This window comes from Lacerta agilis, chromosome 4 (assembly GCF_009819535.1).
Source record: "Lacerta agilis isolate rLacAgi1 chromosome 4, rLacAgi1.pri, whole genome shotgun sequence".
Lineage (NCBI taxonomy): Eukaryota > Metazoa > Chordata > Lepidosauria > Squamata > Lacertidae > Lacerta > Lacerta agilis.
In genome coordinates, this window is record NC_046315.1 from 15,333,666 (window position 1) to 15,347,119 (window position 13,454).

At 46.0% G+C, this 13,454-nt stretch overlaps 1 protein-coding gene across 2 annotated transcripts in view; it reads right to left on the minus strand.

Annotated features, from left to right (window-relative positions):
• Positions 1–13,454, minus strand: part of SLC36A4 (solute carrier family 36 member 4) — an 85,991-nt gene that overhangs the window by 54,253 nt on the left and 18,284 nt on the right. The window contains exons 7-8 of one of the 2 annotated variants that reach the window (XM_033146120.1): positions 8,042–8,266; positions 5,359–5,457 (exon numbers count right to left, since the gene is read on the minus strand). In XM_033146120.1, the coding sequence (XP_033002011.1) occupies positions 5,359–5,457; positions 8,042–8,266 (324 nt within the window). The remainder of the gene's footprint in view (positions 1–5,358; positions 5,458–8,041; positions 8,267–13,454) is intronic. The other variant, XM_033146119.1, reaches the window with a different exon arrangement.

Genomic DNA, 13,454 nt, shown 5'->3' on the forward strand with positions numbered 1-13,454 from the left:
GCTGAGAAAAATGAGCCATGCACCCGAGGCAGAAATAAAATTAACCAGCTTAAGTTACAGCTACTCTTGGTGCTGGCTGGAAGGGTAAACCTTACCTAGATATAACCTCTTAAAAACATAGCAAATATTCATCTTATGTTTGATCAGTTCCCGAGCCAGACTGCACGAGTATTTCACATGGCATCTGTGCTGCAGAGGAGGGGCAGAGAGTCCACTGGGCTCTACTTGGAGGACTAAGCCATTTAAACTGTCTCCCAGGAACCTTTGAGCACTTCTGTAATGGTTTTCAAACAGCTGGGAAACATTTAAAAGGCAATTGTGATTTAAGTGTGTCAGTCCACAGCTGGGGAGCCTGTTCCTTGAGGCTTGAAGATCATACTATGTGGAAAACAAGAAGAGACCCAACAGCAGTGAGTGAGAAACCAAAACAGGTATTTTTGGTTTTGTACGAACTCTTTCTCTCCTTCACACATAAAAGGACCTCCTCTTCATTTAAGATGCTGGGCTCAATTTGTTTAACCTTCTGCACCGACCTAGTTCACACGTAACTCCAAGCCATGGTTTGGTTAAAGAAACCTTGATTGGTTGTCCCACAGATGATCAAACAAGCTCTGGCTTGCTTCTCCAAAGCTTAGCTTATTTTTTCCAGCGGTTCTTGCCTTATGACTTTTATCATCCGGCAGTCATCAGGGGGAACAAACCACAGGTTAAAGGGGCTCAGTTCATTTGCAATGTCAAACTAAAGCTGGCCTGTAAACCAACAAACCATCGTTTCAATCTGCTGAAAATGAAGAAACCATAGTTAAGCTGCCAGGCAGGCGGGGCACGTAATACTAAACAATGGTTTGATAAACTAGTTCAATGAACTATGGTTTAGTGTTATGTGTGAACCAGGCCACTCGGGGAATCCAACCACCATCTCTCTCTCTCTCTCTCTCTCTCTCTCTCTCTCTCTCTCTCTCTCTCGTTCTCATGGCTCATCAGATAATATACAACCAGATTCAAAAGACCAACAACATATTGGTGGATATCAGGTAACATGAGATAAGTTGTCAGTGGAAAGCCTCCTACCCCTGATCTTAGGGCACCAATAAAAGAAGATTGTAGAGAAAAGAGAGTCGTTTTCAGGGATAAAATATAAAGCTGTCCATGGGGGGGGGGGACGACTCTGACAAGTGGCACTTGCTTTTAACTCTAAGCACCAATAAGACTGTTTGCATCATCTCTCAAGATCCAAGTCAGTGGCATTTTGAAGATGATAATCCTGTTCTTTAAAAGACAGGGAAGAAGAAAAAAAGTAATTTAGCAGCCACTCAACAAATCCACAGCTTGTTTGCTTTCTACAAAATAACATGTTCTCTCTGAAAAGCAGAGATATCCCCAATTTTTTTTAAAAAAATGAAACTTTGTGAGGCATCCAATTCAAAGAAGGTTCACATCTAAAAGAAATTAGAACATTTTCCTTTCGCTTAGCTCATCATTATCAAGAACACCTTGCGGGGAGCGGGGGCAGGGAACTGCAGAATTTCAGTTTTATGCAAAGATCACCAGAGTTCCTTTCAGCAGGAAGGAAATTTAGGAATTTTAAAAGTGTATCTCAGCACGAGTTCAGAAAATAGGAACAAGGTATTCCTACGTAGAGCTTTACAAAGATAATCTGCCAGACTTCACCTGCGCAGACCGAACACAGTGCAAATTTCGCAGGCAGGCTAGCGCTTTCTGGAAACCTAACCCATATGAATATCTAGGAATACCTCTTCGCTGGGAATCATTTACAATTAAAGTTAGCTATCAACATGCTTTGGGGAGGGGTGGTCTTCATAAGGCCACCTGAACTTATTTAATCCAGCTCAAAAGATGTGGAGTTAGAAAACAGCAAAAACTGAAGATCAATCCTTGCTTGCTACTTTTCTACTTACAGAGGGCATTAAAAATATACCACTTGCCGCGACTTGCAGATTGAGGTAGTATTCTTCAAGGGCAGCAGTACCACTTGACTGTTGATCTGACTTTTAGAAGACATCTGAAGGCAGCCCTGTTTAGGGAAGTTTTTAATGTTTGATGTTTTATCGCAGGCACGTCCAAGAGGTAAATCACGATCTACTGGTAGATCGCTGGATGTCTGTGGTAGATCACTGTTAGATCACTGCCCCCCAAGAAGCTCAACAAGTTTGGCTCCCCCCAAAAAAGCTCAACATTTTTGCCCTGGATCCCTAAAAAAAAACATGGTTTTCTCCTCCCTAAAAAAAAAAAACTCAACCACTTCAACCTGAACCCTCCAAAAATGGGCCTTCCTCCTTCCTAAAAAAGCAAAAAAGCTCATCAACTTTGACCTGAACCCCCCAAAAGGGGGTAGATCACTGCCAGCTTTTAACTCTGTGAGTAGATCGCTGTCTCTTGGAAGCTGGCCGCCCGTTTTATCGTGTTTTTAATATTCTGTTGGGAGCTGCCCAGAGTGGTTGGGGAAACCCAGCCAGATGGGCAGGGGTATAATATTGTATTATTATTATTATTATTATTATTATTATTATTATTATTATTATTATTTGTCAAAAGTATTAAGCAAGATACTGTCAGGTGTCTGGAACAGCCCCAAATAAAAGGGTGCAAATATTAGAATTATTTCCAAGTATGGCTGGAATATATTGCATTAAAATCTTTTGTTTCCATAGTTTCCCACCCCACCCTTCCTCCTTCCTCTCTTATAATTTGCATGCAAAGAATTAAAGAGGGCTGACAACACTGCTGTCAGCTCCTACCATCAACAGTCCCTCAAGTCATTGTCATGACATTTAAACCTCACAAGGTTAAGGTCAGCAGATAACCTCCGCCTGTCACTCTGTGGTGACAGCACCCCACCCAGAGGCCCCCTATATACAATTCAAAATACAGAGGAGATTTAAGAAAGCCAATTTAAGTCTGAAGCCACGTCCTAAGGCTGTGCCAAGTCCTGTAAACGGAAGCAGTCAGCTGAAAGGCACAGATTCAGCATTTAAGCTCCGGCACCTCTTATTCCAGCAGTGAAGTTTTGCTAAGCAACGCGGCCCGGCAGAAACAAGAGGGGAAGAAAGAGCAGGTGAATCAGCTTCCAGGGCCCACAGAGATGGAAGAGGTCCAAGCAAGCAGTTCCCCGAGTGGTTTCACAACCAACCACCCTTCCCAGGCTCCCCGGGGGAAATAGGAGTCCCCACACAGCACCCTTAGCAAACTACAGTCCACAGGATTATTTCGGGGAAGCCACGAGTGGTAAAATACTGCTTTACATGTGTAGTGCAGATGGGGACCAAGCAAAGAGCGTCAATTTAAAGTCCTGCTCTATCACTGGGCTCCAAAACAGATCTCGCCAGCTTCTGAACAGTCTCAAGGTGTTACGCATAAGCAAACCTCTCTGTATTTTGCATTCAAAGGGGGCAGAGGGTTGCACCCTGGCTATCCAAATTCTGCCCCCCCCCAGTAAGTTATGCCAAGTGACCACGTCTAAGCAATTTCTCTTACTCGCTATGGAGCACTTTCTGCTATTTCTCTTCATTTATTTTGATACGCTCTTCACCTTCCACTCTGGGCTGTCTGCCTTGCCATACAAAATCGTCTATCATTTTCTGCCAACTTTTCAGTTCAGAAAGATCAACAAGTACAAAACAACGAGACAAACAAGAACTGTAACTCAGAGAGGACGGTCGTTTTAAATTGCATAAATTTTGTCCTCTCGGGACATGTTTAATTTTGTTCCACCTTTCCGAGACTGACTTTACTCCCTGAGCCAAGGTCTCATTATTTACTTTGCCCAACCCTCTTAAGTTTCAGATGCTAAGTCAATGTATCTAAAGACCTAAGTGAAGCGGTATATGCATTCTATCCTGTGCTGAAGGATGGGGAAGCTGTGTCACGCCAAAAATTGCTGGACTGCAACTCCCATCAGCCCCTGCCAGTGCAGCCAAGGATGATGGGAACTGAAGTCCCAACATATCTGGAAGGTCGTAAGTTCCCCATCTTTGTCGTCAATAAGTACTCCCAAACATTTTTTTAGTGGGGGAGTACTGGATAGAGGTAATTTCAGACAGATAATGTCTAATATAACTGCTTTGGAAACTAAAAGGAGAGTTTTCGGTCTGTCGTCAAAAATCTAACCTGCATGTGGATTATCAAATGATCAAGGAATCTCTTACAATGAGGCTATTATTCTATTTGCCTGCTGTTACTGGTCAATTACTAGCTTTCAAGTATATTACAGGAAGACGGGTATCTCCTGTGGAAGAGGCTGGGGTTTTTCTTTCCTCCTTTCTTTACCTCTCGCCCCAAAACTCCGCGTTCATCTCTAGTCTTGGGCCCAAAGTCTTTCCAATGTTTTGACTAGTAAGTTTCACCTTCCTGCCTCGATCCCGGCAGAGCGGCATGCCAGAGTCTGAGCCCACCTGAGCTCAGCTGCTCTGGAGACTTTACAGTAGCACCAAGCCCCGGCCTGCTATCAGGGAGTCCTAGGGGAGAAACAGCAAAGCCCTTTCCCTCATTCAAGGAGAGATCTGCAGCCTGCTGTGGAAGCTACGGTACGGCATCTGCTTCCACCGAGAGAAGGGGAGGCTGGCACAATCTGCTTCCCGCCAGCTTCTTCCACTCTCTGCCCACGCATTTTTGAAGCATGCTATTTTCAGCCCTAAACACTAAAAAAAAAACACCTGGATTCTGAACTCAGTGCCACACTCAGCGCTTCTAAGTCATCGCGGCATGCACACAGCACGTGATCTGGGCTCGCGGGGCAAAAGACGAGTTAATAACTTTTGACAAAGTTGGTAAGTTCACAAAGGTACGAAAAGGGGGAGACTGGGCAAGGAGGTTCGCCATCCATCTTGCACCCTTAGCATGGCATGTTGTTGTGTATCAGTTCAGGCCATTGGTGTATCTCGTTCATAATCATCTATTTCAGCTGCCATCAGTTCTCCAGGGTTTCATGCAAGGTTTCCCCCCAGCCCTACCCAGAGATGCCAGCGATTGAACCCGGGAACTTTTGGCAGACAGAGTGCACGCTCTACAACTCAGCTGAAGCCTTTCTCTTAGAATAAAAGCCTCTTGCGCCTTCATGGAAAAGCACTAGCAAGAATTCTAGGTCCAGGCTGTCAGTGTTTTGAGGGAGTGATTCAAGTGCATACTGGGAATTTAGGTTTGCACCGTAAAGAATCAGATTTTTTTGCAATGGGGAAATGCACTGAAAATTGGGGGGTGAGTCTTCCCTATCAAAGGCGCACACAAATCTGGGGGTCTCGTGTACCCTGAAGGTCTATTTGCCCCCCGAGATGGTGAAGAGATGCGTTTCAACTGCCATTGCCTTTAGGTAATAGTCTTAAATTCTAAAACCGCACTTACCACTCCTATTCCTTCAAAAGCGAAGACAGCCGTGCCAAAGAAAAGCGGGTACCTCTTCAAATCAGCCACTAGAGGCAGTTTTCGAGGAATGGATAAACCCTGGCAAGAGACATCATAACGAAAACAATATTGACAACCCAATACAAGCCTGTCCGGAGCATTCTGGACCATTGAAGTTTCTGGACAGACTTCAAGGACAGCCCCACACACAGAGCATTACAGCCATCTAACCTTAGGGTTGCAGCCCTAAGCATGTCTTCTCAGAAGTAAAATCCCACTGGATTGAATTGGGCTTACTCCCCAGGAAGCGCAGCTAGGATTGCAGCCTAAGGCATGAATAACTGAAGTTAGGCCTGATTTCTCCAGGAAACTAGATACAAGTAGGTAAAGGGCAAATCCGGACATCTTCTAGGTGTGTTAGTAGGTGGGAAACTATTGAGTATGTGTGGAACTAGCATAGCCCAATGGAAAAAAATCTCCACTGTTGGAGGGAGGAAGCCTCTGAATACCAGCTGCAAGGAACTGCGACTGGGGCGAGTGCTATTATGCTCAGGTTCTGCTCGCAAGCTTCCCATAGGCAACTCAGCTTTTTCTTATGTGGAGTGATTTAGTATACCAGAATTATATTCTACCTAGGGCTGGGTGATATCTGGTTTTCAACACCACGATATATCACCAGCTAAACATCGCATTACAGTCATACCTTGGTTGACAAACGCCTTGGTACTTGTCCACTTTGGCTCCCGAACGCCGCAAACCCGGAAGTAAGTGTTCCAGTTTGCAAACATTCTTTGGAAGCCGAACATCCGACGTGGCTTCCGGTTGAATGTGGGAAGCTCCTGCAGCCAATCGGAAGCCGCGCCTTGGTTGTCAAACGGTTTCAGAAGTCGAACGAACTTCTGGGAAGGATTCCGTTTGACATCCAAGGTACGACTGTATACCAACATATCACAATGTCTGCAATAAGGATGTAACTATCAAGAGGCGAACGGGCAACTGCTACTACTTAGGGGTCTAAAATTTTACTTACCTTTACACAGAGCTTTCCAAACTATGTGTCACAACACGTTAGTGTGTTGGCTACAGCGTTGCACAAATGCTCCTCCCAGGGCTGGAAAGGGGTTAGTTTAACATCTGGTTTGCTAGTATAACTGAATTACTGCGGTGCAAAACGATGCGTGTCTGAAAAGTGTGTCACCAACATGAAAAGTCTGGAAAGCTCTACTTTAACGTATTGTTACAACTGTTATTTTATAGTACACAGCAACAGGGGCAGCAGGAATGATGAGAGAGGCAATGACTGGCTTCACGGTTTTCCCATATCACACTTTTTTACAAAGCACACACACATTGCGATTCGCGGTGTATCGCCATGTCAGATATTATGAAACAGTCATCCACCATGTGGATTTCAAACCATTTTGGGGCAATGTATCAATACATCGCCCAGCCCTAACTCTACCTAGACTGGTAGCATCCATACCAAATGCTTGGTTCGGAGCATGCCAGGTTTGTATTTTACCTGTTAAAAACGCCCAACTATAATTGGAGAATGGGGCAGGGTGATTCCCGTGCAAGGCAAGAAGCACACAATCCTGTGGTTGGAATCTTGGGCCCCTTAAGGCTCGCTAATGGACAAGTCAGCATTGCCCCCCTGCGCCGGACCCTTAAAAAGGCACAAAGGAAAAGGCAATTGCCCTGTATTTCCTAAGTAATGGAGATGCAGTGGTGAATCACGATGACCTTTAAACAGATGAGTGAATCTGAACAAGACGACCAAAAGGTCGTTGTCATTCAGCGGTGTTGGTTCTGGCTATCCACCGGATGCATCACTCAGAACTGTCAGCTTCTCTTGTTGTTTTCACTAATCTCCATCCACCCCCCCTAACCTACACACAACATGGGGCCGGAAGTTTCATTACACGTATGGAATGAAGGTGGGCTGGGAATTAAGACAAGACCTTTTCAGTTGCAGGAGATGAGGCTATTGATCAAAAGCTGCTAGTCACAATGGCCACTGGGTGCTTCCTCGAATGCCAGTTCCTTGGGAACAGCAGCAAGGCAAGGCTATTCCCTTCATGCCCTGCTTGCTGTGGTCTAAACCACTGAGCCCCTTGGGCTTGCCGATCAGAAGGTCGGCAGTTCAAATCCCCGCGACAGGGTGAGCTCCCGCTGCTCGGTCCCAGCTCCTGCCAACCTAGCAGTTCGAAAGCATGCCAGTGCAAGTAGTTAAATAAGTACCGCTGTGGTGGGAAGATAAATGGCATTTTCGTGCACTCTGGTTTCCGTCACGGTGTCCCGTTGTGCCAGAAGCGGCTTAGTCATGCTGCTGGCCACATGACCCAAAAAACTGTCTATGGACAAACGCTGACTCCCTCGGCCTGAAAGCGAGATGAGCACTGCAACCCCATAGTCGCCTTTGACTGGACTCAACCGTCGGGGGTCCTTTAACTTTTACCTTTTTAGCTGCCATCTGGTTGGCCAGATGTGGGGAAAGGAATGGGGGATTGGATCAGCCTTTGCTTGCATCCCGCAGGGCTCTTCACACCTAGCTCTGTGTACGATTCCAGCTAAAGCAATGCTCAAATGGATTATCACCTGTGAGCCAAAGCGCAGCCCCCAAGCGTGACGCTGGGAGGAAGGAAAGAAAGAAAAATGAGTGCAGAAGCAGGTCCTTACTCACCTGGATAACATATTGATAAATGATCACAAGACTGATGGCCATGGCTATGTTTGCGAGGAGTGAGAGCACAGACAGACTCCGAAGATCGCGGATAAAGACCAAGAGGATAGTAAAAGGGAGGAAACACAGCATATATATTCGCAGATCAATAGTCCTTTTGTCTGAAGGGCCACTGGTTCCTGTGGCGTTCACACCAGATTTATTTCCAACAATGCCTTCGTGAACCTGCAAGAAACAATACGGGTTATTTTTAAATGACTGAAATTAGCACAGGTTGTACAGTTTCAAAATGAGGGAAATGCCTTGTCTTCCCAGGAGAGGGCACCTTTATGTTCAGCTCTTAGACCAGGGGTCGGCAACCTAAGGCAGCCCATGGGGGTCGTTTAACCGGCCCATGGACCCCCGCCACCGGCTCAGGTGGCTCCCATGCACCGCGCTAAACCGGCAGAGAGCAGAGCGGAGACCGCCTTCCGCAATGGGAAGCTGCGCACGCCTCCCCTTCACCGGAAGGAGCACCGGAAATAGCGTTTGCGCACACGTGTGTGCGTGCACACTCCGGCCCACCGCGGCGTCTGTGGGACCGTGAACCGGCCCAAGTCACAAAAACTTTGCCGACCCCTGTCTTAGACCTTCTTTATGCCAATTAGCTATCAGGGTAAGATAAAGGTGCTTGCTTTGGTGTATAAAGCCCTGCAGTTTAAGGCAAGGATACCTGAAATATCGTCTCCCCTCTTAAATACATGATCAATCGCTGACAAGCTGCAGCCTTTGTGTTTTCTGCCCAGTTGCCATACAACCAAAGAAATCTTGGTCAATCAAAGCAAACTTTTGCCCGTGAAACCTGCACACATTTGATTCTGGACAATAAAAAAAGGAGGAAAGCGTGCAGTGTTTTGACACATTCATCCCAGACCAAGCGGCCCCTTAGGAGAGGCATTAGCTCCTGTGGATGAGTGCCTCTGAGACAGCCTTCTCCATCTTGGTGTGCTACAGGTGTTTGGGACAAAACAGCAAGCATTGGCTGGTTTGGCTCATGAGAGCCGCCATCCAAAATATCAGGAGAGCACTAGGATGGGAGAATGCTCTTCTAAGACATTAAAACTTTCTGGTAGCAGACACCAGGCATGTGTGTGTTAGCAACAATTCACTGAAATAATGGTTATCAGGGTGCAGAAACAGGAATAGTTTTTGAAATATCAACCGTGTAAAAATAACATGCTGACCGAAGAATCGGTGATGCCTTTCATTCATTAAAAAGCTTTTTTATGATCAACCAAAGTCAGTTAACAGTCAGCTTTAAATGGTTCAAGCCCCACATTGGGTGAAAGATTCCTGCATTGCACGGGGCTGGTGACCCTCGTGGTCTCTTCCAGCTCGACAATTCAATGAATAAAAATCTTCTCGTTGTCCGCTCCAAAGACAGCAGCTCAAGTAGCTTCTAATGCTTTTAATGTTTGGTGTTTTAATATGCTTTTTGCATTTGTTGGAAGCCCCCCAGAGTGGCTGGGGCAACCCAGTTGGATGGGCGGGGTACAAATAATCAAAATGTTGTTGCTGCTGCTGCTGTTAGCAAAATGGTTGCACTTCACTAACTTCAAGGATGCCATGTTACAACATGACAGGCAAAATATCCGATTTGCCAATTGCAGCACAGCCAGGACTGAAAAGCAGACAGCCTGAGCAGAGACACGCATGCAGGAAGTTAACAAAACAACCATGAAAGAGCAACCCGCCCCCTCCTCCTTCTCCCACATTTCGTCTGGGGCCGAGCAACAGTTTACTGCTGATTGTGATAAGATGATTGGTAGACGTGTGACTCATCTTCTGCCTAACCTAGTCTTCCTTCGCAATGTCAGACTCAATATCATCAGCATCTCCAACCACTCGGTCACCATCACTTTGAAGCAATGGCAATTTCCTCCAGTGCGTCACATCACAGAGTTAGTCATGTTGGGCCAGGCCATGGTAAACATTATCCCGCTCTCCCCACACACACACACGAAAAGAAGAAAAAGAAACTTTGTCAGAAGTAACTTGTCAAAACAATGCTTCCAACTTAGTGATTTCCTCCATGCAAGATCTTCAACACTGCAATAGTCTTGCTGCCCCCAACACTGTAAAACACAGGGCTTCCTTTTCTCAAATGGCTTACTCCAAAAGTTATATTTAAAAGCTTACATGCAGTCTGTGCAGTTGTACCGCCTATGGTAGTCAATGGCGGTAAGAGCAAAAGAAGTATGCAAATAGCACAAACAACCCAACAGGTATCTGAAGAAGTGTGCATGCACACGAAAGCTCATACCAAGAACAAACTTAGTTGGTCTCTAAGGTGCTACTGGAAGGAATTTTTTTATTTTGTTTTGTTTTGACTATGGCAGACCAACACGGCTACCTACCTGTAACCAAACAGGCAGGCAGCCCTAAGACTGGCTCTCAAGTAGGGTTGTGGACAAGCTGCAGGAAAGGCTCTGAAGGAGCTCAACACTCATGAAAGGTAGCAACATACTTCCTAAACAACCAATGGCAAAAAGGAGAGCAGAGGTGGCTTTCTGAAGCCGTTGGGGTAGATTACGGAAGCTTGGAGCAACATTCAGATGAATAATAGATTGCTATTAGTATTAATAGATGTGCAGCCTTCACTCTCGGGTAGCTCCGAAGTACAGCAGAATACTGCAGCACACTGCCTGAAGAACAGAAATGAGACAGTGGCTTGGTAGCGAAAGAGCCCTTGCCCAGGCAGGAGTTAAGTGCCTTCTGCTCGTGCAAAGTGGGCGTCTCAGATTCCCCTCATCGCCCAACTGCAGCCCCTTGATCTGTGTTGTTAGCACACCCTTGCAGAAAGTCCCTCGGACTTCCAGAGGGACCACTTTTCAGGGGGCACCTGGGGCTGCAGCAGGAAAGGGTGGGTCTAGAGAGACCCACTGCGTAAGCAGAACTCTGTCTGTGGTTCTTATTCAAGTCAGTAATGGCAGGAGCATGAAAAGCAAGACCATATCGGAGAGAGCTTGGAGAGAGAAAGACAGACAGACAGAGAGAGAGAGAGAGAGAGAGAGAGAGAGAGAGAGAGAGGAGGCATGATGTTTTGCTAGACACAAATAATTCTGGGGTGGTTCTGCAGAACATGGCGCGTAGCCAAACTACGGAATTCACTCCTGCAAGGGACAGTGACGGCTGCCAGCTTGGATGGCACTGAAAGAGGATTAGACAAATTTGCAGGGGGGGAAGGCTGTCAATCCATTGCTTCCAGCCACAATGGCTAGGCTCCTTCTCCACTGTTAAGAGGCAGCATGCCTCCAAACACAAGGTGCTGGGATTTGCAGGTGTGGAGAGTGCCGTCATGCTCAGGCCCTGACAGTGGGCTTCCCATGGGCATCTGGCTGGCCACGGTGAGAACAGGCTGCTGGCCCAGATGGACCTTTGACCTGACCCAGCTGGGCTCTTCATGTGGAATTACAGATATGTGCACAGATATGCATTTTTTCCTATGTGCCCCAAGTGTTTCCGCATCAGTAATGAATTTGGGAAATGTTGGATGGAGGCGATCTTGGTTCCTGGGTAGGAATTACTGTATATTCTGGCGTATAAGACTACTTTTGAATCCAGGAAAATCTTCTCAAAAGTCGGGGGTCGTCTTATACACCGGGTGAAGAATCAGTGGTCGAGTATATCTCAAACTCTATATTTTAACTGGAAAAGGGGGGGGGGGTCGTCTTATACACCCAGTCGTCTTATACACCGGAATATACAGTACCGTACTTTCCCGTATATAAGACTAGGGTTTTTTTTACTAAAAAATAATGTTTAAGGGGGGGTAGTCTTATACATGGGGGCAATCTCCCCCCCCCCCATTTTCTTAATTTTGAGTCCCCCAAAATAGGAGGCGTCTTATACACGGGGAGTGTTATACACTGAAAAATACGGTAATTTGGGGAAATAAGGTGACTTCATCTAGACCAGTGTTTCCCAACGTTGGGTCTTCAGCTGCTTTTGGACTACAACTCCCATTATCCCTAGCTAGCTATACCAGTGGGTGAGGGATGATGGGAATTGTAGTCCAAAAACAACTGGAGACCCAACGTTGGGAAACACTGATCTAGACATAAGCTGGGAGCAAAGAAGGGGGAAGGGGGGAACTGAATTGATTTTGGAGCAGAACCTATTGGGAAATAAATAGGGAGGAAATTAAGAGGAAGTGACTTGGGACGATCTGGGTCTTAGTACCCATCTCCAACTTCGGCAGTGAAGCAGACTGTATACTGTCAGAGAACAGATTTATCTCAGCTGTATGTTTCTCTGGCCATCTACTGAAGGCAAATGAGCATAATGGTCACAAATCCAATACTGGGGTGGGGTGTCAACTGAACAACTTGCTTGGGGGCGATTTGCAGAGGTAGCTGTTTAGTTTGCCTTTTTATTTCAAATTTCCACCTAGACATACAAATCAGCATTCAGATTTTATGAGAATGAAGTCTTTAGGCCTTTGCCCAAAATACTGTAAGGACCTAGCAACACTCTTGACTGCTTGGGTGGGAACAGCTGGAGAAAGGGCCCACTCTGTTCCCTCCTATTCTTTGAAAGTAATCAGCAACTGCCGCTGCTTACCTTCTCAACACAAAAGGAAAATGGAAAAGGAACAGCTAACACTTAAGCCAAGTTGAAGATGCTGTTCAGAAGAACAACACAGACAGTTTTCACCGGTGTTACATGTGGGCGTACGGAACAGCTCTTTTGAACAGCAGGTGTAAGAAGCAGCCAGAGCTAAGCTGTACCCACAAATTTCAGTGCAGTTGCCGCAGCAAGAAACAAAGGAGGCCAAATTGCAGGGGATTTTTATGAAGACAAGGGGCTGCATTCAGGCCTCACCTCCGCCAGCCTCCTAACCATGGTTTGATGACCGGGAAGCGCTCTCCCCTCCCCTTCAAGTTCTCAGCAGGGCTGGGCGGTTTGTACTCCATATTGTGAATCGGTTGCATGATTTCTGACCTGGCAACAGATCGCGAACCATGACATGTGTGTGTGTGTGTGTGTGTATGCTATGCCAAAATCACAATGCGACAAAAACCGTGAAGCCTCTACATAGCTCCATCCTTATTTCAGACATTGTAGTGTATCAGTGTATCGCCATGTTTAGCTGATGATACATTGCAACGTTGAAAACCAGATTATCACCTAGCCCTTGTTCTCCGTTTAGTATAACAGTTCCCTCTATTTATACCGGACCCCTCCTTTTGTGTTGCATTTCAGATTATAAGCTCCTCGGGGCAGGGGCCTATCCTCTACTACTTTGCAAAGGCCCATGTCCAATAATTGTTTAATTATTATTTGCTGGTGTTTAGTTTTACTGTTCACTATAAATTCTGATGGATTGTTTAATGTTGGTTTGTTTGATATAATTTGTTCACTGTAAAGTTAT